This window comes from Vigna umbellata, chromosome 5 (assembly GCF_029865625.1).
Source record: "Vigna umbellata cultivar VRB3 chromosome 5, Vumbellata_1.0, whole genome shotgun sequence".
Classification (NCBI taxonomy): domain Eukaryota; kingdom Viridiplantae; phylum Streptophyta; class Magnoliopsida; order Fabales; family Fabaceae; genus Vigna; species Vigna umbellata.
Window position 1 is genome coordinate 68,290,825 of NC_142169.1, and position 27,081 is coordinate 68,317,905.

At 29.6% G+C, this 27,081-nt stretch overlaps 1 protein-coding gene across 1 annotated transcript; it reads left to right on the plus strand.

Moving 5' to 3' along the window:
* Positions 1–5,079: 5,079 nt before the first annotated feature.
* LOC124825001 (Dof-type zinc finger DNA-binding family protein) lies at positions 5,080–7,284 on the plus strand. Its single transcript, XM_047297534.2, has 2 exons — positions 5,080–5,278; positions 5,490–7,284. Exons 1-2 carry the CDS (start codon positions 5,219–5,221, stop codon positions 6,477–6,479), a joined length of 1,050 nt encoding a protein of 349 aa, XP_047153490.1. The 5' UTR covers positions 5,080–5,218; the 3' UTR covers positions 6,480–7,284.
* The last annotated feature ends 19,797 nt before the right edge of the window (positions 7,285–27,081 follow it).

The window sequence follows — 27,081 nt, forward strand, 5'->3', positions numbered from 1 at the left end:
TTGATTTTAGTCCTTATAATTTATTCAACATCAGTTTTGATGTTTTTCTGTTCTAGAGTACATATGTGGCTTATTGCAGGTGGCAGAAGAACCAGAACTTAAACGGAATGAAAGTATAATAGCTAAAGTCCAAACTACTAAGTACAGATACTAAAATCAGGTCAATGATAATCACAAAATAAAATAATATATATATATTAACTACTGGTTTAGAAAGGATTACATTACAGCTTGCATTGGAGTTTTCTAGGAAACGTTGTAGTGTAAGGTTTGTGACCTAACTTGAATAGAATTTCTATGAAAATCATAGTCAGGACCCATTGACACTAAATTTTATCACACACTGAATTACTTTCTCTCCATATATCGTGCCTCACAGTAACTGTGTATAACAGACAAGAAGAAGAATACAAAAGAAGGGAATTTGAGTAAACACATAATTACAAAGGGGTGATCATTTAAATAGTCATTAATCATATAATAATGCTGATACAGAAATTTTATATTGCAAATAAGACCTGTTGACAGGTTTCATGCGATCATTAGCCTTTCGATTTTCTTAGTATTATTTTCACCCTTTCAATAATACCAATTAGTCTCTTAATATTGTGAAAGTGGAAGAATATTCAAACAAATGAATTCCGAGGAAAAGATTAAAATAGTTATGTAGGACATAACAGTATAATAATAGTGTAAAATAATCCCTGGCCAACATTCTGAAACAGCACGGGATTGAAGGGAGTTGAAACTTTGTTAAGGAAACAATCGAGGACAAAGTGACTTGATATTAGTGATAGAATCTGTATCAAAAGACCGTATACAGGAATTGTATATGCTTGATGCATGCCTGTGGTCCATTTTCTGGTGTCACTATTCACTTTTCTCTATTAATTTACAGTCCACCATTATCAAGTGGCTCATTTTATATTGCCACACCTTGTTTTAGAAGCAATTAACAGTACAAAAAGCAGGATCCACGTAACACGACTTTGCCAACAAAACTACTAGCTACCACTGGGAAATACCATTTCATCGGTTAAAAAAATCATGTTTCAAAAAGTATAATATCATAATTTTCAAACCAAAAGTTAAAATCTCTTATTTTCTCTCTCACTATCTAACAGTCAAATTCTCCTCCTTTACATTCTCTCCTATCATCGATTGTCTTTCTCAAGTTGAAATCGTGTTCAATGATTCATCTTACTCTTTCTTGGAGTCGATTCATCTTCCTCTCTCTTCGTTCAAAGTGTTGCTGTTACAGTGATTCCTTTTATCACCAATTTCTTGTCTATGAAAAAACATGTATTAAGAGGGTATTGAATCCCTTAAATACTTATTAATTAGCCATCAGCGATACCCTAATGCAATAAATAAAAATGGATGCAATGCAAGAGGTAAGTGGTTAATTTTCAACCAGTTTTGTTTTCTGTTATTGATTGCAATATCAAAGTGGACATCGTTGATATTTTAACATTATTGTATCTTGAATAGGCCAGGACACTGTGTTTAACTATGGTTCATTGGAATTGGGTCTGGGGCGTGACGTGCATGGCAAAATGCTGGTTTATCATCCTAAATCATACACTAACTTCGTGGCATCCATTATTTTCTACGAAGCTCCAACATTAAAGGCGTACAAAGCAATCATATGATTTATGAATTATACCCCTCATTTAGAAGCTAAGCGGGTTGTCAACTTATTCGTGTATGTGTAAATAGATTGTAATATCTAAGTATCACTATATATATATATAACATGATTATAGCAGGCGCTTCCCACTAGTGACCTAACATGGTTGTCTGAATTAAACTATCCATTCAAGACTTTTGATATATTTCACATTTATTAAAGTTTGTAGAATGTATAGAATAGCGTAAAGATATTGATTGGTTGCAGAGAAATATGTGAGTGGGAGAAAATGCATTCGTTTTTATCCATTTTAGAGTAAACATTATGCAGAGAGAAAATGAAGAATTATTGGGGGCAGGGTGGGACAAAAGCGTAACTGTAAGATGGAGAGTAGCAGAACGAGTGTTGGAAGGAGAGGACAAAAGAGAAGGAGGGCAGAAGGGTAATTAGAGGAGATAATAATAATAAAAAATAAATGAATATGAAATGAAGGAGAGTGAGATCTTTGTCTGGACGTTGTTTAGGGTGCATTGGTGTCAGGTTTTGATGGGTTGGGTTTGGTCCCCTTAGCTTTTTACTATGTTGTTTCTCTCTCTATCTGTTTGCAGAATTAGAGGGTTGGCTTTAACGTGCGCGTTCGGTTTCTTTCATCCTTGCTTGTCAAATTGGAATCTCTTCATGGGATGGGGTCCCCATAGTGAGTAGTGAGTAGCTAGGTCCCACTTTAGTATACATTTCAAAATCGATTAACTTGAAAAACAAAATAAGAATAAAGTGAATATTTAATAATAAAATAGAATTGAGAAGAGTAGGAGATCCCTTGGGAGACTACAAAATCCATTTGTTCCCCATCTCTGCTTTGCTTTATTTCACTTTAATTCCTTTTCCTTAGAAGCTGAGCTGCCACCACATGATTCTGCACCTTCTCAACTTCTCTCTCTCTCTCTGACAACCCCATTAACCCTTTCATTCTAAATTTTAATTACAACAATTTCTCTTCTCTCTCGTAGATAACCTCACATTTTAAACCATTTTAATTTTCTATACTCATGTGGGAGAGAAGAAAGAAGGATCTTAGAGGCTCTTGAGGCCAAAGCGTGGCCTTCTTATGTTCTTTAACGTCATGGCTTTTTGTCCCTTTCATTTGGAACCTTTTACTCCATCATAATGCAAGTATTTACTTCTCACTTTTCCTTTTTTTTTCTTTGAAATCACCTGTGCTGCATATTATATTAATCATCCCATTAATTCAAACTGAGTTACATGAACCACTACAGACAATAATTTGTTTAGTTTATTTTACTGGTGTGAAAATTAAAACCACAATCTCAATCCTATAGTTTAAAAGAGAAAGTTTTTCCTCCAATTAACTCACTATGATTTGGCTAATACAAATTGCATGTTTTCTCACATTTAGGTGAAGTTGAGATTTGACATTAATGTTGTCGACCAATAAATAATAAAAATATTTAACACGTGGAAATGTACTAAGAAAGTGAGATTCTTTCTTATTGGGATTCCTTTTTGGAATCGATTTATGAGATTGTGTTGTGTGTAATGTGTAGATGTAGTAGGGTGTGTGGTAGAGGCTAAAGATTTATTATTTCACGAGTGATTAGGTTTTAATACTTATCCTTATGTTATTATTTGTCAGCTTACATTTAAAAGTTATACCTAGAAAATATTCCGATTTTTAAAGATTTAATTATTTAAGTAATATGTATTGAATGTAATAATTTGTTTTTTAATCTAAAACTTATATTTATATGTTTTAAAATGTGTTTTAAATTAATGAGACTTAAATATGACCTAATTGGTAATAATTATAATTTTTTTGTAAGTTAATCAATATTAAATATAATTGTTACATAGGATGACCGTTCAATTTGTAGATCAGAACCATTGAGTCTCAAGAGTAGTATGTGATTGTAGTTATTATTTATCTATTTGAATTGTTCGATTTAATGATGACCAGAGTAATATGGTACAGTAACTTTTATGGTAGTTAATTGATTTTTTTTAACAATTTTTCTTTTATACTTTTCAAGTTTATCTTCTTGTTGTGGGTTAAGTTTTCTAATCATCTCTCTACCTTGTCATTTTGTACTCAAATATTAGATGGATGAGATGTTTCGTTTGTTTATTTTAGGATAATCATGGAATAGAATGTACAAAATTTAAATACTTATTTATTTTACAGTCGAACTAATGATTATAATTAATACTATACATTTTCCACTATTTCATTTAATAGTTTAATAAAATATACGATCGCAAAATTTGTTCATATATGCATCTAAGCCCCATATTGAGGTTTGATGGAATATCAATCAAGGACGTAATTACATGAGCACATATTATTATTAAGAATATATATATAGTTATTACTTTATGACTTATATATTTATTCTGGTTATAACACGTGTTATTTCAATTTTTAACAACATTTTATCTTTATATCTTTATAAAAAATGAAAATAATTCGAAGTGTTTGGAAAAAAAACTAGCAATAAATTTACCTTCAAAGATATTTATTTCTAATAAAAATATATTGTATTTATAAATAGATAAATATACCCTTTTATATCTTTTTTGCAAATTTCTGATTATTCAACAAAATATTTATAATGAAAAATAAACTATCATGCTGTTTTTCAACTTTCGACTTTAATTATAGCATTTAAATAACTAATATGCTAATCATTCATTAAATTTAATTTTGTTCAAGTAGATAAAGTTTACATGAGGATGAAATTAATTAGATTTTTCTGAAAAAAAAATTCTGATGAAACTAGATTCAAAAGTCAAACAAACATCGATTGAAATCAATCATTTGTTAAATTTTGTTGTCTTGGATTTTGAATTTCCTTCTCAAACTTAATCTTAATTTTTATATTCATAAGATTTTTCCCTCGGTATCTTATTTTTTTAATTGTTGTCTAAAAATAGCTATTCACATCCATAGTAACAGAAGAGAAGAAAAGAAAAACATGTAGATAAAGAATAAAAAGAAACGAAACGAGGACAAGATGATACAAAAATTAAAAAAATACAAAAATAAAAAAATGTTAAAAAAAAAAACTATAAGAATTTAACTGCAGTAATAATCCTATTTGAACTCTAATATAAATCAAACTCGTCGCGTGAAATTAGGTCGTGACATGCAACTATACAAATTTTCTTTTTACATCAAAGCCATTAATAAAATTCTAGTACCTCAATTTTGCAACCTGAGCATTATCCTTTACGGTCACGATTGAAAATGAAAAAATGAAACGATTATTAAAAGTATAGTATTTAATATTATTAATGCGTTGCATGCGGTGGTTTTTAATAAAGAAAAAAATCCTGGATTATTATTTTTTATAAAATTTTTAGTAAAAGTGCAAAAGTAATTTAATTCATATATATTAGTAGATAAATAATTAGGTTGAAGTTGGCATGTGGTGATCGACAACTTAAAATTTTGAGCTTCGGAGTCCCTTCTAAAACTCGCACTACATTACTATTTGAAAGCTTGAAGCGAGTCTCATATCTGTTCTTTGTCTGTTTACTCTTTGTTTTCAAGGATTCCTTGGAACCAGCAAAATGTCGGGTAACTGTGAGAAAATGGTAGTCATCCCTCCAACGACCAACCAATGGCCACAGGTTCATTTCTCTCTCTTCTTCCCACACACACAAAAACGCTTGGTAGACGAATACATGACCAGTGCAATTTTGTTGCTTAGCTTTTGGAATAGAATATCACACTGTGCTGTATCATACATACCCTAGAACGCCACCTTAAACTGGATCTCCCTTTTCTTTTTTCATATTTTATTTTATCAATTTTCCTTACCCTCTAGTAATATGTTATCAGGTGGATGATCGCAAGGTCTTGATGGGTTCCTTCGGTGGAAGTAACAATAGTAAGGTAATGGAAAAACCAGATCAAGAGCTTGTGCAGCAGCAGCTGCAACAACAAACCCTCAAGTGCCCTCGTTGTGACTCATCAAACACTAAATTCTGCTACTACAACAATTACAGTTTGTCTCAGCCACGACACTTCTGCAAAGCCTGCAAGCGCTACTGGACAAGAGGTGGAACCCTCAGGAACGTTCCTGTTGGTGGTGGGTGCAGAAAAAACAAGCGTGTTAAGCGTCCAATGACAAACTCTTGTTCTGCTGCCATTGACACTGCTTCTTCTTCTAATTCTTCTTCTGCTCTCACCGCCGCTTCGCAACCACAGATCGACACTGCTTCAACCTCGAATCACATCAACCCTTTGTTTTATGGGTTGCCTAGTTGCTCCAGCGATGTGAATCTTCCGCTGTTCCCTAGGTTTGGCTCCAGAATCTCCAGTTCCGGGTTTGATCTTCAGCTGAATAATGCCCTTGGATTAGGTTTTTCATCCGGGGTTGTGTCCAATGAACCCAGTGAGAATAATAGCTTTAGAAACGGGTTTGGTTCTAATAACGCGCTTCTTTCAAGTTATAATTCCATCTTTGGTTCTTCTTCAAGTTCTACATCCACTGCTCCAGCTTTGTCTTCACTGTTGAGCTCTACTTTGCTTCAACAGAAGTTTATCGGCAGTGGGTTGAAAGATGGTGCTGATAGCAACACTTTCCAGCATGGCTTAGGCTTAACCCCACTAGAGCAGTTGCAAATGCCGAGTGATAACAGTGAGGCAGGGATGGTGTCTTTAAAAGATGTGAAAGTAGAATTAGGACAAAACAGCAGGTTGGAGTGGAATGGTGCTTGTCAAAACCAGATCCAGCATGTGGGCATGTACGATCCTTCGCTTTATTGGAATAATTCAGCAACAGCTTTGGGTGTTTGGAACGATCAAGCTGCGAATATCGGTTCTTAAGTCACTTCTCTGATCTAGAAAATACCACCCAATCAAATGAAGAAACATGTTTTTCAATGTTTGTCTCCCCCTACATGTGTTGTTACTGCTACTTTTTTCTTCTTTTCTTTTTTCTTCTCTTGGGGCAAATGGGTCTGGTTTACTTAATTACATAAAAAGTTACTGAACAAGGAGGGAAAGCGATACTCATAAGAAAACGGGAAAGCTAAAGGTGAGAGGAGTTTGGATCGGAGCGATCATGTCAGCTGCATCCTGCAAATATATATAATTACTCTTCAGCCAGTTAGTTTTACATGTCAAGGTTGGGAAGAAAAATTGCACAAATTGCTCTGAGAGGAACCTCGGATCCTCTTCTCTCATCATCTCACAGTTGCTGCCACCTCGTCAAGCAGTGTTCTCCATAGTCGAGCAATGCAAGTTGGTCTTTCATTTTGTTATATGTATATACGCAATGACATCTATTTTTTCTTATTTTGTATTGTATTAATTAGCTGTTGTAGTTAGGTTGGGTAGGGGATTTACTGCGTGATGCTGTCCTTGAAGAGAGGAAGTAGTATTGGTTTCAATTTTGTTAACTTTGAGATGATTTTTGTTTTGGATAGGGAGAATGGGAATATATTGGATACATTTGGTATAATGTGGTATAGAAGAGAGGGGGATTATTTACTTGGTTTTAGGTGATTAATGATTTAATGTATGTGGGTGGTTTGGTGCTTATATTGTTCAACCTTTTTCTATGTGTTGGTTCTTCCGAGAAACTTTGGTCAATGCACAGAATATTGCTGCTTTGAGTTATGCATGTATATATCTTTTCAGATACTTGACATTGGAAACCATAAGCACCGTATATTTCACACTGAAAACAAATGAGCATGCTGAAATGGTATGTGTGCGCAAGATGGCCTAGGGAATCTAGCTAATCTCTTGCACACGATAGCAACTTAAGCAGGTTTGGACTCATGCTGTCTTATGGTGAGTATTGAATCCTAGAGAGATACATAACAACGGTCTCGAAATTCTCACACCTTTACTTTTACCGTATTTTTCTTAACTAGTTAAAAATCAGGACAGTTTTATCGGTAAAAGGTCCATTCTTTCTTAAGGATTTAAAACCACTAGGAAGATAATTTAATTAATCCGAAGTTTGGCAGCCTCTTATGTTGTCTAGAATGGGTAACCATAGATCTGGACTCAGGTGATACGCATGAGATACCATTATTATCTTAGGTCATGTACCGTCTGGTCTTATTATATTTGGTCGGAATCTTACTACACAAAATAAGAAATAAATTGAAGGGCGAGCTACTGCGTGTTGGAGGAGAATCACAGTCTGAATCACAAATACTATCACTAACAGAAACAAAATCACTAACTAATTATATGCTATGAAAATAACCATCTAATATTTGGTTTCTATCAAAACCTTTGGAACATTCAATTCTAGGAACAAAAGGATGTAGTACGTGAATTAGACCTAGTCATACATCAAACATAAAAGACGACCGTACGCAAAATAGAAACAACCACAATGAAAAAATTTGAACATGCAAAATATGTAATATTTAACATATAAAGGTTTGATAAATATCAATTTAATATAAGGAAAAATCATAAGAATTTTTAGAATTTTCTAATGAATATGTAAACTAATAGGATAAACTCTACAAAATGCATCGAAACACTAAAAAGTTAAAAAATGTTTAGTAAATGGGAGTTTGTTTGGAAATTTTCGTCTTCCAATTCCCTTTAATTATTGACTAGCATCTTCACCTCATTTCAAGCAACATTGTTTAGAATGCATCTTAATCCAACATATTTATCAAAAGTGACAAGCGTCTTAAGTTTTTCTTTCAAAAGCTATAACTATTTTATCAAATGTAAGAATTCTACTAACAAAAATATACACGAAAAGGAAGTTGTAAAGAAAAAGTTTAAAACTCAATTTTTAGTTATTTTTAATGATTTTTACAAAACGGTGCCAATATATATATACATGTATTAAAAGTTACACCAACAAATAAATTAAATGAAAATATTTATGCATTGTTATGATTAAGATCCTGAAAAAACAACAACCATTTCAATTTCAGCAATACATTGAATATACAAAGAGTATTATATCGATTATATAGTTGAATAAAAGAACTCCAACCTAATTGGAAAAAACATTCATTACTATGAAATACCTACAACCATCAATTCAAACCACAAAAATGACATTCAAAACTCACCAACACATGCAACTACTCTAGGAGAAAGAAAACGTAAAGGTATAGGAAGAAATCGCTAAGAAAAAAAAGTTAATTACGAGTCATACCTTAAACAAGTTTATGTCGAACGGTTTGAGGTTTAGCGTAAAACTTAACATTTACACAATTTTATGTTGAATTTATGTAAAACTTGACATTTACATTGAATTCACACAATTTGATGTAAATGTTAAGTTTTTTTGTCCGATCTTGAATAATTTGATGTAACGAGTTTTACTTATTTTAAAAAATGACATGCATTCTTTTCATAAAAATTTGTTGAGTTTAACGTAAATAATGAAACATAAAAGGCCAACTTTATGCTAGTATAAGTCTGTACATGTTAAAAATGTATATACAAAAATTCTATTATATTTTTTAATTATTTGTGTTTAAACACTTCAATATTTATAATGAACAATATTTTTAAGATTTACAGTACAATTGATAAAAAAAAAACACAAATGAAAACAACAATTCACAGGAGAAAAAACACGGTGAAGGCTAGAAAAAAATGTCAAACTCAATCTACATACAATCGAAATTCTCTATCTATCTTCTTCAAGTTTATTAAAAACCAATTATTCTCATTATCTTATTCCACGACCATGGAAGAAGGATTCAAATAGATTTTTTACTACTAAATCAACGGTTACCTGTCCACAAAACCAACCATTCTTAAGCACGATACATTCTTCTCTCAAATGTTTTCCAAAGTGTTTGTGTTATCTTCACGAGTTAATATGAATAGGTTACTAGATTGAGTTAAATTGTGCAAAGAAGTGTTTTATTTAGGTGCACAATATATCTTGTGCGTTTTTGCTTCTTCTTGATGAAAATAGTAAGAGTATTAATGGTTTGGTTTAGTTTGTTTCTTCTATTAAAAAATTACTCAAACTAAATATAAAAAATTAATGAAGTTTAATTGGTTTGATTTTGGTTTAATATGAAATTCGAATCAAATTAACCAAATCTTTTGTGGCTTGGTTTCAATAGATTTGTATGTTTTTTGTAACATCCCAAGATACAGTAATCACCATAATTTAGAATTAATTACAATAACAGTTAAAACATGCAGTCTTACACTAATAATATAAAATTCCCAAAACGAACGCGCTTAAATACAAAGATAAAATACCATACAGCACTATTTCAAATTCTAAAGACAAACGCTTTTACAAACTTCAACCGAACGTCCAACAGCTAAACAGAAACACTAAAGCCTACAACTAAACGAGCGCTCTAGGGCTCGGCTTTAACCTCTACCTCGACCAGATTGGCGTCCTCCAAAGTTTCTTCTTCCAGAGTTTCTTCAAGCAACGCCTCTCCGTCTGCTCACATCCACACGGATGATCATTGCATAGACAAGACGGACGTACACGGACGAACGACAACACAAGGAAAATAACACAGGGTAAGCTTATTGAATTTAATTCACAAGTAATTCATACAAATAGCATATTAACATTCATAAAATATCACAAATATAATTAGCTCGAACTCTCATAAGACAGACCGTCCGGACTGTATGAATCCATGTATCTACAGGCGTTCGTGCACCCTGGTGATGTGATAACTGAAAACACTCAACAGCTGCCACCCGAGGTTAGTCCTATCAGTCCAAAGTACTCATTAGGACTAGGACCTCCTACCGTTCCCACACATGACCTACTCCCCTCTACTTGAGGATGAGCACTCACGGAACATCAGGATGAACTGCCATCAGCAGATTTACCATGGTCATACTACACAAATTCTCATATTCCAAACATAGAGACGTTCCTCCTTGGAACGCTCGTTCAAATTCCATAATCATAGATTCATCCCTTATACTGTTCGCACATTATAACATTTCCTCTAAATCACATTCTCATTCTTAGTTCCACTTTCATAAAAAAACGAGCGTTCAGCCCCCTTCATAATGAGGACGAACGTTATCATGATACCGAGAGATACTCATTTCTGAAAGAAAGCAAACGAACGTCTTTCCAAGGACGGACGTCATGACCACTTGAATCAGTTAAATGAACTGATTCTAGAACGATTCAACTGATACTTAGAAGAATTTAAATTCAAGGGCTTTAGATCGAATCCAAATGAATAAAGACATCGCAAGGCGTTTAGATATTGATAACGGATACGAATTTATAAAAGATGTTAACCGCCAGTCAATGACCGAACGCGGTAATAGATATTTATTTACTGTTTGGACGAACGCTATTTTCATACATTTGGTAAGCAAGTGTAAGGACGAGCGTTCGGTATAAGACCGAGCACTACTAATGACGAACGCTTTGGGTCGAGACCCATCGCTGAGGCGGGATATTAATAGAAAGGGAAATTTATAAGGTAATCATAGTGAAGAGAATTATTTAGGAATGACTATGTATATAAGATCGTATTTTTCTAAGTTTCTCATTTTCTCGCGTAACACTCAGAGCACCTACGTTTGGCCGAATGCTCAAACGTAAGACTAATATAAGAGAACGTTCGTCCTAACTTAGTATTCTTTTCAAATGAAAGAATCCTGTTTTCCAAGGAAAGTACAAAATACCGAACGGTCAAAGACCGTTCAATAACGGACGTTCATTTTCATAGCATTTCATATTTCAAATTTCACTTACAGTAAACTCATTTTTCAGTATAAACCTTCATGCATTTAATTACTCATATCATAGCACATTTCATAAATTTCACATATCATCTCATCATCCAAATCATACATCAAAGATTAATCATACAGATTTCATACTTCATAATTTCACATACTTTATACAGCACAACACATACACATGAATTAAACTTAATAAGCTTCCCTTACCTGGATCGGTAGTGAACGAACGTCCTAACGCAAAATCCTGAATTCGTCCAACTATCACTTCTATCCTCAGACCACTCAACTCTTGCAAACTAAAACAAATTCCAGAATCAAAATTTTGATTCAGATAAAGAGAATGCATGTAACCAGATTTGGTTTTGCATGAACCCTAATAACGAACAGCTAAGGGACGAACTTACAAGATTCAAAACTTGAACTTGTTCGGTTTGATGAAAAGCTTATGACGTCTGGATTGCTTCTACGGTCTCTGAAATTGGATCGGAGAAGAAGAAAGTAAGTTATGGTAGAGAGAAGATGGAGGTTCTAGAGAGAAGGTAGAGAATTTGGAAATCAAGAGTTTGAGGAAGAAGATGAAGCATGCAGAAGAGTGGGAAGAGTGTTTTTCAGAAAATTAATTTCTCTCCCCACGTAGGACGAACGTCCATTCACCTGCTGCCACTTGGATTCCACCAACGTTTTCGAATGTTCCAAAGTGACACTTGGCAGTTGCATGCAGAGTGAGTGTGAGTGCGTTTTAATGGCACTGCACGCGTGGCGAGGGTGCATTAAATGGTGCTCAGAACAAGAGGGTGTGGGTGCGTTTCTTAATAAAATTTCCAAACTGGATTTTAGAGCAATAATGACGTGATTTGACAGGTGGAGGTTGTTTAAATTTTCGAGATCTTACATTTTTTATTATAATTATTGAATTTTATCAAAATTGTATATATGTTAAATAAAGAGATATGTTGGTTTTTTTTATAATTATTATCATATTTATAATTTCAATTTCTTATATTCATAAACAAATTACAAAATTTTACAACTAGAATAGCTGCAATAAAAAAATTATCATATTTTGATAATTATAATATATTGTAAGGATACTATAATCAAACCTTAAACTGATTTTAATAAACAATCTTATGTGTATTTGTTAGCTATTAACTTTAAATAAATAAAAATAATAATATTAATTAATTTCAATTTTTTCGATCGATTTTTAGTTATTTGAATTGTTTCGGTTTTAAACACCCTTAGAAAATATTAATCGCTTTTTTAATATGATAATCATCATTTGATTTCTTTTTTAATGATTAAACGAGTTGGCCAATTGTTGCTAGGAACCTAGGAGAGCACGTTCTTTAATTCTCATACTAAAAAGGAGAGTAATATATATACTTTTTAAAGTGGTTGCAACATTTTAACGAGTTATTCAAAATAAGTTCTTAACTCAAGTCAACAAGATTTGGAATGCAAACATGCTAAACTTTAACTTTAGAAGGTTTAGGTTAATGATATAACATATGTTAGAAGGAAAAAACTGATTCGTTTCTGCCATCTAATGTAAAGTATTTGGAACTATAATATTTTTTTTTTCAAAGTTCCTTTTTACTTTAATGGTATATATATGGTGGACTTGATATAGGTCAAATCATAGACATAATTTAAGACCTCTATTGATGATGCTTTTTTTTTTATCTTTTTGATATATTCATAATGTCATTGATCCTTTTTTTTAACTAAGAATTAATTTAGTAACATTTTTATGTAATATATTGTACTTTGTTTTTTAATAAATAATTTCAAAAGAAGTTAGAATTAGTTGAAATTACATTTGTATTACTATTGTAGATGGCAATACTGTTGTATCTTCTCAGTAATTTTTTTCTTGAACCATAATTAAAATGGTACATCTATGTGTTATTAACCTAGTAGAGAATTTAAGGTTAAGTATCAAAAGAAAATAATGAACAGGAGAATTATATTTTCTAAATTCCTTTTCTGTTACAAGGGTTTTTACCCTAGTATTAATTTATTAATATACTTACTATTTTCTTTGTTAAAAAAAATATATAATTCTCACTGATTTATGTAAAAGAGTTTGGATATGCTTATGTACAAAACCAAATAGAAATTCTTTGACTATATAAGAAATTAATAACAAGATAATTTTTTTTTCATATATGGTATTAAATTCAGACTTAAATTCTAGTCTAATCATCCATAAATTACCCCAACCTAACTCAATAATTGAAATAAATGACCAATCTAATTAGATTAGGCAATTCTATACACGTTACCAAAATTATCGTGGTCCATATTCATTATTGAATGGAATTGGTTTAAGAAAATACATGGCAACTCGTACCTCACATTTAATATTCAAATTAAGCCAAACATGTTCATAACCTCACATTTAAATTAACCTACAAAAATGTTTATTCATGGTTACCTAAACAATTAAGAGTTTAAAAGAGTTTATCACGATTCAACTTAAACAATTTTTGTCATTTAAAATAACTTCTTATGTGTGGAGTCCTTGAGACATTATAATACCTATAAGTAACTCTTAAGGATATTATACTATATAACACATATTAAAATGATTTATTCGAGCTTATTAAATACAAATTAAAAATAAGTAAATTTGATCCTTTTTTTATTATTTTTAATTTTTTTTTTACAATTATACTTAATTCATCACAGAGTAATGAATTATGTGAATTCCTTCACTTAATTACGTGTTTTTCCAACTTATTTCACCTATTGTATAAACTAATTATTGAATTTTTGTACAAATAACTACTTATTTCAATTTAAATAAAAAATAAATTATAATAAATCTAGGGATTCATATAGAAAAATAATATATCCATCTCTTTCTTTCTCTCTCTCTCTCTCTCCATATATGTATATTCCAATGACGTAATTTTTATTTTTGTATTTTAATTCATTTTATTTATATTTTTAACAAAATTTTATTAGGTATTTTTTAATTTCAAGAATATTAAGATGAAAAAAATTATTAGTTTTCCTAATACCGTTTTAATTTTTTGGTTAAATAAAAGAGAAATAGGTTTTCTTCGAAATTATATCAATTATACAAACTGTTAATAGTATTTTATAACCAATATATATGTATTTTAAACAAAATGATAATGTTATGGCCGGGTTTAATATTTATAATTAATTCAGTTTCTTTTGTTAAAACTTATTTTAGTAGATTCAATTACAAAAATTAACTGAAATCAATATTATGCTGGAGAAATAAACATACGTTGTAAATAAAATGCGTTATAAAAAAAGATAAAGAAAAAAAGAAGAAGATGAAAATAAAAAAGAAATAAAGATAATTATATAAGAAATCTGTCTGAGAGATATATTCATTAACGAGATCTAACAACAAGAAAATTTGAGTCAAAATCACTTAAGACAATAACATCATTTCTAATTCAAAAATTAAAAATAATAAGTTTATATGGTTTTTTTGTAAGTGTTCAATTTTTTAATATTATCTAATAGGAGACTTAATTAATTAAGAAAATTTACTAATTGATAATGATGATGTTATTTGAAAATAACGTAAAAAGACATCGTTAGTATCTGAGTAAAACTGTTATTTAACCATTTAAAGTAATAATAAAATTTTAGTAAACAATTAAAATTAGTAAAAGCTCTATAAAGCTTGATTTGTCTAGAAGCAGCCCCAACCTTAATATATAAAAGTCAAGTAATTAATACTTAGGGACTTTAAAGTGTCATTAATTTGAATGGGCAATGCATTCATTTAGTTTAACGACAATTGTACAGCTATAAGATTATGTAAAAGAAGTACTCATTTGTCTACCACATATGTCTATAGTCAAACGCTTATCTTGATTAGCAGATTAGGAAGGATTAGGTGAGAATTATCACATTAATTACTTGGTAATATTAGTGGTAGTAACTTTTCAACCAAACACGCTAATAATTAGACCCACAAATTTATACATTAGTCTTCTCTTTTTCTATGTATGGGCTTTGAGTTTTAAGACCTATGGCCTATTCCAGGCCCAAATGGGCTTCCAGCCTGATATACAAAAAATTATTTAAACTATTAATCTCTTCAAATTTATTAAACTATTTTAAAATAGTAAAAAACACGTGATATCTGCAAATCATGCATGTGCACCCTTGTTACGCTGGTAATATAATTTTCACCTTATTATTTCAAGTTAAATCAACAATTTGTTTGTATGTAAAATATTTCAATATATATTTATATTTACTCAAATAACCTGTTCAAGTGAAAAAAAAATGCTAAATTTAGTTGCTTTGCTAAAATGGGATTTTTTTTATTCATATATAAGTAGAAAGCGTGTGTGTGTGTGTCCAAATTCGAAAGCAACTATGTAACTAAACTTACAGCGTATTTTCAACAACAAAGATTCAAACGTAATTGCTAGTATTCTTATTAAACTAATGTTCGTTAATTAAATTTAGTTGGAAATTACTTTTCTCTCATAAAAGAATATATAGTACTCTCGAATAGGGTGATCTGGTCCAATCCGGCTCGGCTCATCACGGATTGGTTACTTAGTGAATCAATCTAATCCGACTCATTTATTAGCAAGTTAGAAAAAATTGAATCTGGTTCGACCCATAACGGATTGGTAGATTAAACGGGTTGACTTACTAATTCACTTAATTATAATTTTTTAAAATAAAAAAATAAAATTACAAATTTTTTGCAATCCAACATTAAGCAACAATAGATTCTTCTATTTAGATCTCACCAGTAATATATATTTTTTCAATTCCAATTTCACTTTTGATTCTTTCAATTTTTGAAGTAAGAAGTTTCACTAGGGTTTTTGACGAAAACGTGTTTGCCTGCTATGTGGTTGATTATGGGATAAATTCTCTGCGCGACATGTCTGATGAACTAGCAGTGCATCCCGATTGCCGGAATGTTAGTAACCCTTTTCATGAATGCAATGATTACTATTTTAGAGTAAATATTGATAAAATGATAGTAGTTGAAATTATTAAGATTGTATAACGAGTTTTTCAATACAATCTGAGACAATTAACAACAACTAACCTGGGTTGGGGATGATCAACAGTGAAGTGAGACCACAGTGAAAACAGAGCAAATTCGCGAGAACAAAGTGAAGAGAGTATATTTTAGGATTTCATAAAATAATAAATTAATAAAATAAAATTAGGTGGATTGGTGAGCCAACTCATTTTACTACGGGTTTAACCCGGATAAGCCGAGTTAAAAATTGACCTACGTAAAAATAATAATTTTTTTAAAACCCAATCCGATCTGAACCCATATCAGATCGGGTTAATTCGTGGGTTGTAACCCATTTTTGACACCTATATAATATATAAAGATCCAACAAAATTAGTTTCAGTAATAATTTTAACAAATAGATTATGCAAATTCTGTAAAACCAGAGTGAGTGAATGGGTAATATTAAATAAATAAATTTGATAAATAAATAATAAAGATCGGTAGTGAATTACAATTTTGTATATATTCGATCCTGTCTGAAAGTTATTTTAATATTTATAAATGTCTGAATATTTTAAAATTTATTTCTGGTAAGATATTTTTTAAATTAATATATAAAATTATAGTCACTATAAAAATAATTATTAGAATCAAACATATATTTTTAAATATCTGGTATGTTCATTTTATTTAATTAAAACTAAATTCAATTTTTTTTTTTGGTTTTTTAAACTTAACTAAAAAAAATGAACCTCTAACCTACTTTAATTAATCACAACTTGAACAACTTGTATTTGACTAATATGAGTTCATATATAAAATTTAAAATACTAAATTTAAATTATACTATATTAGTCAAGTTTGATTCATAACTGAACTCAACTTAATAGGAGTATTACAAGTAATATCTTAATTACTTTCTTAAAGAGGAGATATATTAAAACATTCGTTATATTCTACGACATGAAAAATAAAAAATAGATTTGTCATAGTTTTTAATGAACTTAATATTTAAAAATTATATATATATATATATATAGGGGTTTGCTAACGCGCGTACGCCTGTTTTTCAGTTGGTACATTTTAGCAATGTGTACCGGATTTTAGTAGACAAAAATACCCTTATATATCATGGATTCTAAGTTTTAAGGTTAAGGAAAAAAAAAAAAGAAACCCCCAAACCCTTACTCACCTCTCTCATTCCTTTCAATCCTTTCTCTTTCATCTCTCTCACTCCAACCTTTTCTCTGTCATCCCTACTGTAGCCCCAATTGAAAAAAATCAGAAACACATGCCTTTAAAAAAATTTCATTTGTAAAGAGTTGAGTCATTGACATATTCACCTTCAAGGCAAAGGTTCATTCAAGATCTCTTCAATTTCACCATCTTCAGTAACCTCTCTAATTTCATCATCTGTATTTGTTGAATCATCATCTCTAAAAAAAACCCTTCAGGCCAATTACCAATTCTTTAGGACGTCATTATGCTTGTGAAAATTAGATAAAATTATATACGACAAAAATTATAAAATGAAAACTCATTATAAAGTCATTTTTTGTAAGAAATTGTTTAACAACTGAGTGTTTCTAATTTTTTTCCAGGCCAATTACCAATTCCTTTGATGTCATTATGCTTGTGAAAATTAGATAAAATTAGATTAGACAAAAATTATAAAATAAAAACTCATTATAAAATCATTTTTTGTAAGAAATTGTTTAACAACGAGTATTTCTGATTTTTTTCAGGTCAATTATCAATCCCTTTATGCTTGTGAAAATTGGATAAAATTAGATAAGACAAAAATTATAAGATGAAAACTCGTTATAAAATCATTTTTTTGTAAGATTGTTTAACAGCAAGTGTTTCTGATTTTTTCAATTGGGGCTACAGTAGGGATGACAGAGAAAAGATTGGAGTGAGAAAGAAGAAAGAGAAAGAGTTGAGAGGAATGAGAGAGGTGAGTAAGGGTTTGGGGGATTTCTTTTTTTCCTTTTTTAGTTTTGAGAATGGAAATTATTAAAATACCCTTAACCTTAAAACTTAGAATCCATGATATATAAGAATATTTTTGTCTACTAAAACCTGGTACACATTGCTAAAATGTACCAACTGAAAAACAGGCGTACGCGCGTTAGCAAGCCCCATATATATATATATATATATATATATATATATATATATATATATATATATATATATATATATATATATATATATATATAAAGATATTTTTTCAATAAATGATGACATACAAGTTTTATATTATCAATAAAACACATCTTTCACATAAACTTTAAAATAATAAAACGACCAACTTTATCATATAATAGTTTGCCTATGGATAAATATTGAAGTATATTTTTCATTTTTTGTGTTAGTATGAAGTGATATTCTCTTGATATTTTTTAACTGTTGATTTTTAAAAAAAAAAATGAAAAGATGGTTTTATTAATCTATTATTATTTTAAATTGTAAATAGCATTATAACTATTTCTTAATTATAATACTTTTTACTTAAAATCTAATTAATTTATACATGATACTATGATACAAAGAGATTAACTATTCTGTAATACATATTTTGTTTCTAATGTTACCTTTTAAGTGTTTTTTTAAAAATCAAAATATTTATTTTATCAATTTTATCTTTAAGTGATTATTTTGATTTAACTATTTTTTTGTTTTATCCCTTTTTTCTTCTAAAATTTAGCTATTCTTTTAAACTAAAATAATTATTTATAATTATAATCTATATTTTAGAATTATTTCTATAAATATAATAACAATCTTATTATTTTTTGTTATTACAAAAAAAATACTAGTCTATCATAATGAAAATAAAAATTAGTTATTATGCATTTATTGTAGAGTATATATAAAAAAAATAAAATTAGAAAATTTATTTAAGTTTAAGTATTCTAAATAAAGTTAATTATTATGAAGAGAGAATTTAACTTTAAGTGGTTTTTATCAAAAATTATATTAATAAATGAGTATAAATTTCATTTTATATGATTTTGTGATGTTAAGTTTGCTTTAAATTCGTTTTTTTAATATGATATAAAAACTTATTTTATAAATACGATAACTTTGTCATATCATTTATTATTAAATCATTTAGAAATATCAGTCTCATACAGTTGATTAGGTTCATGTTTTAGTATTAAAAAATATATTAGAGATCTCGTATTATACTAAATATGAAATCAATTTATAATATGTAATTGAATCATAGTTTCTTTATACAAATCATTATTTTTTAGAGAAAGTTACAGTTAAGTGTATTTCCTAATATCTATATCATCTTGTACTGATAGTATTTAAACTTTTGCACTCAAAATTGAATCCGAAATAATTATTTTTGTTATTTATTTTTTATAAAAATATTAAACAACACTTATGAATAAGTGATCGTATTTGACCCAAACCCTGAGTTGACTTATTATAGACCCAAAACTTATTTTCCATTGTTTTCAACCAATAAAATCTAACGTAATAAGACTATTAATATATTGTATTTTATTAGCATTGAAAACCAGAGTATAAAATAATAATATTTTGATGAGCATAATCTTTGCCGTTTTCTTACATCCCACCAAATTCATTTTGGTTAAATATTATTTTAGAGAAAGAGAGCCTCCACCAAAATCATTCTCGATGGAAGCCAAGTAAAAACACGACAAATGGTCACAAACCAGACACGAGCAGTTGTATGGCATGAGTGCACACATGTCGTCACCCACAACCTTTTTCTGTGAAACACAACAACAAAATATGCGTCTGATGTCAAGCCTTCAATTTGTTCCTCTGATAGCGTCAAACTCTCAAAACTTTAGTCACACGGAACCCCCAAATAAAAAAGAGAAAAAAAAAACTAAAGTTAGAGAAATGTTCGAAAATGTTCTGGTGGAACGAAGTCAAAACTAGGTTGAAATGCGTGTTAGGGAATAATGTGCCTTCTTCTTCGGACTAAAGAAAAGAATCGAATAAATTCCATCACCACCACCACTTAGCTTTTTTCTTCTCTGCTGCTACTTTTTTATGCCTTCACTTTTCTAAGTCAATGCTTACTATTGTTAATTTCCACTTGGGTGGAGTATGATCATGCTCTCTACAGATAAACTAATTAAAATATATCATATATAAAAATCTGGTGCACAAAATGCTCATCGATAAAGTATTTAATATTCTTCTTTGAGTTATTGTTATTATCCGTGTATGGTTATGATTATCGAAAAGATCACACAGACATTGAGTTTAATTTGGGTGAGTCTCAAACTTTCTATCTTACATATTTTTGTTGTTTTTTTTATTACCAAATATTAAACTTATTATTTTGTTAATAAGAAAAGTTGAACTTATTATTCTATTTCACCTATTGTCGGACCACTATCGGACCATCCATTAATTATACTCTCACGTTCGAAATGTCTATACCTCAGCATGAAGGGAGTGTGTTGGAAGTCCTATATGAACTAGAGATAAAGCCAAATTATAATATATAAGTGAGTATAAATCTCATCTTACAAGCCGATTTTGTGGGGTTGAGTTAGGCTTAAAACTCACTTCTAATATATATTGTTGTTATTATAACTTTGTAACAGAGATGTCAATTAAATATACCCTTGTAATTGTTAATGTCATTTGAAATTATATTTTAGATAAAAGTATTTTGATGAAGAAATGATGTGTTTGTCCATACTAATCAGTAATTTTTAACCATGGGTTATTTAACTAAAATAACATAAAAATTATTGAGGAATGTTAAAAATTGGTTAAAGCACCGGATATTCCAATGATAAGATGAACTATTAAAGTTTATAGTGAAAAGATTTGTTAGCGTCAAGAACTTATTTTCGTTATTTTAATTAACATTTTTAGAGTGATAATAATTTAAAAATAGTGAGATTTGATTATTTTAAAATTAAAAGGTTTTAATATAAATAGGTTTGTTAGGGTGAAACTCATTGACAATTATTTTTGCAAAACAATAGAGGTCACTACAAGTTCAAGATCTCATAGATTTCACATCAATGTTTTATCTAGATAATTGAATCTAAAATGAGTCTTTATGAGTGATCTAGTTACTTCTATGAATGAGTAGTGTAATAATATTTTTATGCTTGTTTTATAAAAACTCTTTTTTGCACACTAATTTATCTTATTGTTTCTTTTGATGTTTCTTATGTGTTTGTTTATTTTTTTATGATAATTTTGTGTGAGCAGACGAGAGGTAGGTATTGAAACATACATATTTGATAAATGACAATGATGTTAGGAGTATTGTTTTTTATCGTCTAGTAATTTTTCTTAATTGTCTTAGATATATTTTATTTTTATTGTTATTTTGTTTAATAATTATATTTATATGTGTAATATAAGACAAATATGTTTTATTTTATCAATTTTGTAACGTTTTATTTTATCAGTTGTTGTTAAAAATGAAATGTTACAATTTTTATGTAACAATAGGACTAAATCCTATTACAATAATAAAAAAATAAATTCATAGTTAATCGAATATTGATTAAGATAACAAGTATTTTCAAACGGTGAGTAAACTTGACTTATGGAATTTTTTAAGGTTATATTGAGAATAGGGAGACCTTCTATAACTAAAATCATTAAATAATTTGAATTTTTCCAAAAGTAATTTTGTTTTATCCTAAAATTAAAAAGTGATAAAAAGGGGAGGAAGGGTGAGAAGAAACTTTTTGTGCTGTTTAAAGGTTTTAAAACTCATACAAGTGTATATTCCAGTACTATTTCTTTGCTCATTAGCCTCTATAAAAGTAAAAGTGAGTTTCAGTAAAAATCATCATTTTCAGTGTTTTCTCAAAAATATTAAATGCAATGGTACTTACTAGCCATAAAATTAATGATTTTAAGTTAATTTTTTAATTATTTAATTTTTAATAAATTTCATTTACAATTACTGATAAATTCCTCTCGGATCAAGTAGATATTTAACATGGTCAATACAAATATTTAGGAGGGATTAGATGGGGTAAATTCATAATTATCAGACAAAATTGAAAACAACGACATGTTTGTTGGTTTAATAGGGAAGGAACTTCGCTCTTATATACTCGAGTTTTATAACGTTCAAATAATAGGCTTTTTGTTCAAGCTTCTTTCAATAATATATTTTAGAAGATAAATGCTTACTATGACAGGTTGTTTTGCTAGCAAGTTTTTCAACCATAACAAGTTGAAAATGAAAACTATATTGTTAAAATAGAAAACATATTTAGACTTTGTTTCTTTTGAAAAAATTATTTGAGAAAAAAATAGATGATAAAGTTATGTTTCTTTTAAGGAATTTAAATGTGAGAGTCGATATATTTAAAAATACAATCTATAAAAGTTTAAAGTAAAATCTATAAAAGTTTGTGTTGAAAGAATAAAAATGTTTTAAAAAATTAAGAAGTAAGGTTACATATATGTTCTTATAATTAAAATTAATAAAATTTAAACGTAATTAATTAAAATTGATTTAAAATAAAACCTGGAAGATATTTTCATAAAAAAAATTAATTGGTGTAACTAATTCAAAATAAAATGTGATTGATTAAAAATAATTTTAATTAAGTATTAAATTATAAAAAAATTAATATTGTTGTAAATTAATTATTTTTGTTATTATAAACTTTTATTAGTATTTTACATAAATATTGTATATTTTTTCCATTAATATTGTTTTTAAATATATTATATTTTATTATTATAATTATTATTTGTTTGAGTTGAAAGTGTTCGAGAGTCGGTCGTCCTTTTTTGCTTTACTCTTTTTCTATCATCCAATCCTCTTCACGCAATCCACTCCGATGGGTTGTTGACCTGCAAAAGACACTCTCACGCTCAAGTCAGATATCTTTTTTAAAGAGGTCTTTATTTTATTATAATAGATCAAAGTTATTTTACCTAGATGTCAATCGTATATTTATAGGACTTGTGACAACCAAACATATTTATTAATCATTAACGTAATATATCTTTAGGCAATCAAATAATCAATCATTACTCTGATCGATATATTTCATATAGTACATAAGTCCCCCAAGCTCAAGAAAGCTCTTTATTGAAAGAGGTGCGCAGGGATTATTATGAGCTTAAGAGAGGTCGTTTAGCAGTAGACGCTAGGAGTTCTCTTTGGAACTTTTTCCTAGGTTGAGTAGTAGACTGATAGGAGTTCATTTTTTTAGAACTTTTTCCTAGGTTGAGCAGTAGACGCTAGGAGTTCTCTTTGAAACTTTTTCATGTGCAAGATACTTTCACTCACAAAAATATGCGTTAAACAAAATAAAGTAAATGTTTCAATATTTTATAATTTATTTTTATAATAAAGAATTATTAGAACCTGACAAGGTTTCCTAGGTTGAGCAGTAGGCGATGGGAGTTTTCTTTGACACTTTCTCCTGTCCTAAGCAGTAGATGGTAGGAGTTCTCTTTGAAACTTTTTTCTAGGTTGAGTGGCGACTGATAAGAGTTCTTTTTAGAACTTTGTCCTATGTCGATAGGAGTTCTTTTTAGAACTTTTTCCCATGTTGAGCAGAGGCACTAGATGTTCAATTTGGAACTTTTTTCTAGGCCGAGCGATGGTTGATGAGAGTTCTTTTTAGAACTTTGTCCTATGTTGAAAGGAGTTCATTTTATAACTTTTTCCCATGTTGAGCAGAGGCACTAGACGTTCCACTTGGAACTTTTTTCTAGGCCGAGCGGCGATTGGTAAGAGTTCTTTTTAGAACTTTTTCCTATGCTGATAGGAGTTCTTTTTGGAACTTTTTCCAATGTTGAGCGGAGTCACTAGACGTTCCATTTGCAGCTTTTTTCTAGGCCGAACGGCGGTTGATGAGAATTCTTTTTAGAACTTTTTCCTATGTTGATAGGAATTCTTTTTAGAACTTTTTCATGTTGAGCGGAGACACTAGACGTTCCATTTGGAGCTTTTTTCTAGGCCAAGCGGCGATTGATGGAAGTTCTTTCTATAACATTTTCCTATGTTGATAGGAGTTCTTTTTAGAACTTTTTCCCATGTTGAGCAGTAGACGCTAGGAGTTATCTTTTGGAACTTTTTCCTGTGCAAGATATTTCAGGCACAAAAGTATGTGTTAAATAAAATATTCAATATTTTATTTTTATAGTGGGAAGCCATTAGAACCTAACAATGTTGAACGTTGGTGTTTCCAACTGACCAAGCGGTAAGGGATTAAACCTTCCTATGCAAGATATTTTTACTTACAAAAATATGGGTTCAAAATATTTTATTTTTATAATGAGAAGCCATTAGAACCTGACAAAGTTGAACGTTGGTGGTCTAACTGACCAAGCGATAAGGGATTGAACTTTTCATATGCAGGATATTTTTACTCACAAAAATATGCATTAAATAAAATGTTCAATATTTTATTTTAATAATGAGAAGCCATTAGAACCTTACAAGGTTTAACATTGGTGGTCCAACTGACCAAGCGGTAAGGGATTGAACCTTCTTGTGCAGGATATTTTTACTCAAAAAAATACGTCTTAAATAAAATATTCAATATTTTATTTTTATAATGAGAAGGTATTAGAACCTGACAAGGTTGAACGTTGGTGGTCCAATTGACCAAGCAGTAAGGGATTGAACTCTTCCTGTGTAGGATATTTTTACTCACAAAAATATGCGTTAAATAAAATATTTAATATTTTATTTTTATAATGAGAAGCCATTATTTTTATAATGAGAAGCCGTTGGAACCTAACAAAGTTGAACGTTGGTGGTCCAACTGACCAAACGGTAAGGGATTGAACCTTCTTGTGTAGGATATTTTTACTCACAAAAATATTCGTTAAATAAAATATTCAATATTTTATTTTTATAATGAGAAGCCATTAGAACCTAAACGTTGGTGGTCCAACTAACCAAGCGGTAAAGGATTGAACCTTCCTGTGCAGGATATTTTTACTCACAGAGATATGCGTTAAATAAAATTTATAATCTTCTTCTTTGTGGAGGCATTTAATTTTTGCCTCGTAAACCTAATAGTTCTCAAAACAAAAGACATGCCTTTAAAAATTATTATGGAATTTTTTTCTCTTGGTGTAAAACCTGGTATTGATATGAAGTAGTGATGTCAAGACTGAGCGCTCATCTGGTTTCTTGTGATTTCATGGGGATGCCGCTCGGTCCCAAGGTGGACGCCAAATGTTTTGATTGAAAGTGTTCAAGGTCGATCGTCTTTCTTTGCTCTGCTCTCTTTCTATCATTCAATCCTCTCTGAGAACGCAATCAACTTTGATGGGTTGTTAACCTGCAGAATACACTATGCGTTCAAGTGAGATATCTTTTTCAAAGAGATCTCTTTATTTTATTATGATAGATCAAAGTTATTTTACCTGGATGTCGTATATTTAAAGGTGGCAGTCAAACATATTGATTAATCATTAACGCAATATATATTTAGACAATCAAATAATCAATTATTAGTACCGCATATTTGTAAGCGTAAAACAATATGACCCATTAGTATTTGTTAATATACTACAAATGATCATTAACTCTGATCGGTATATTTCATATATTATATTATTAATATATTGTAAATTTTAGAAAAAGTCAAGAGTCATTTACTAATTGTATTCTTTATTTCCTCAAATCATCTCTCATCTTAAGAAATATAGAATATCACATCTCATTTTCACTTACTTCTCATAAATAGTAAAAATGAAGTAAAGATATTTAAAATAAACGAAGTTATTGAAAAAGTATATTTTGAAGAGAATTTTAATAAATCTAAATCATGCTAGCATTTAGTTTTAGTAAAAGTTTATATAAAGAAAAAAAATTAGAACAACATATATTACATTTCATTTACTAAACAAATTAAATTATAAAAACACATATCTTATTTAATAATTTTATAATTTTCAAAAAATCTAACAAACAATTATGTATACATCAACGAGAACTTGGGATATCTGATCCTCGGGAATGGCAAAGATGAAAATTTTGTGACATGGAAGCATTCATTATAAGAAAGAAAAGAAGACCTTTAAATTTGTATATGTAATAATGGAAAGGTAGTACTGAAAGATGTATAAAATTAGTTTTGTGGGCACATAAAGTGAGATTTATTTTGGTTTGGTGAAAAGCAGTGAAAATTAGCAGCGAAACTGGGAAATGGTGTGGGTGTGAAGAGAGACAGAAGTATGAGTTAGAAAAATAATGGTGTTTAAGCTGGAAAACTAAAGGAGTGTTGATGTGAGTAAAGCAATAGGATTATTAGAGATGTAGATGGAGAAGGGTAAGGAGTCCCATCATATATATATATATATATATATATATATATATATAATAATGATACTTTCACAATATTTTAAAATCATCCACGTGTCATTTTGTAATTGGTTCAAAACTACTTCACAATCAATAATAATAATCATAAACACCAATATGGACCAATCATAAAATAACACATAAATGATGTTAAAATATTGTCAAAAAATATTATCAAAATATCGTTATTCATATACATTTGATGATGGGATAGGGTCCACCACTACTACCTCATCATACATTCTCTCGAAGAGCACGAGAACATCAAAATCATAATGGATCAGTGGTGATAAAGCCAGACACTGGATTCTTCCTCCATGCATCTGTCACTAACACCTTTAACCAAACACTGCTACGCTACACCACCATTTCTACACTTCAAGGACTCTCAACCCCTGTCATTAAAAAACACAATCCAACTATTATGTCCA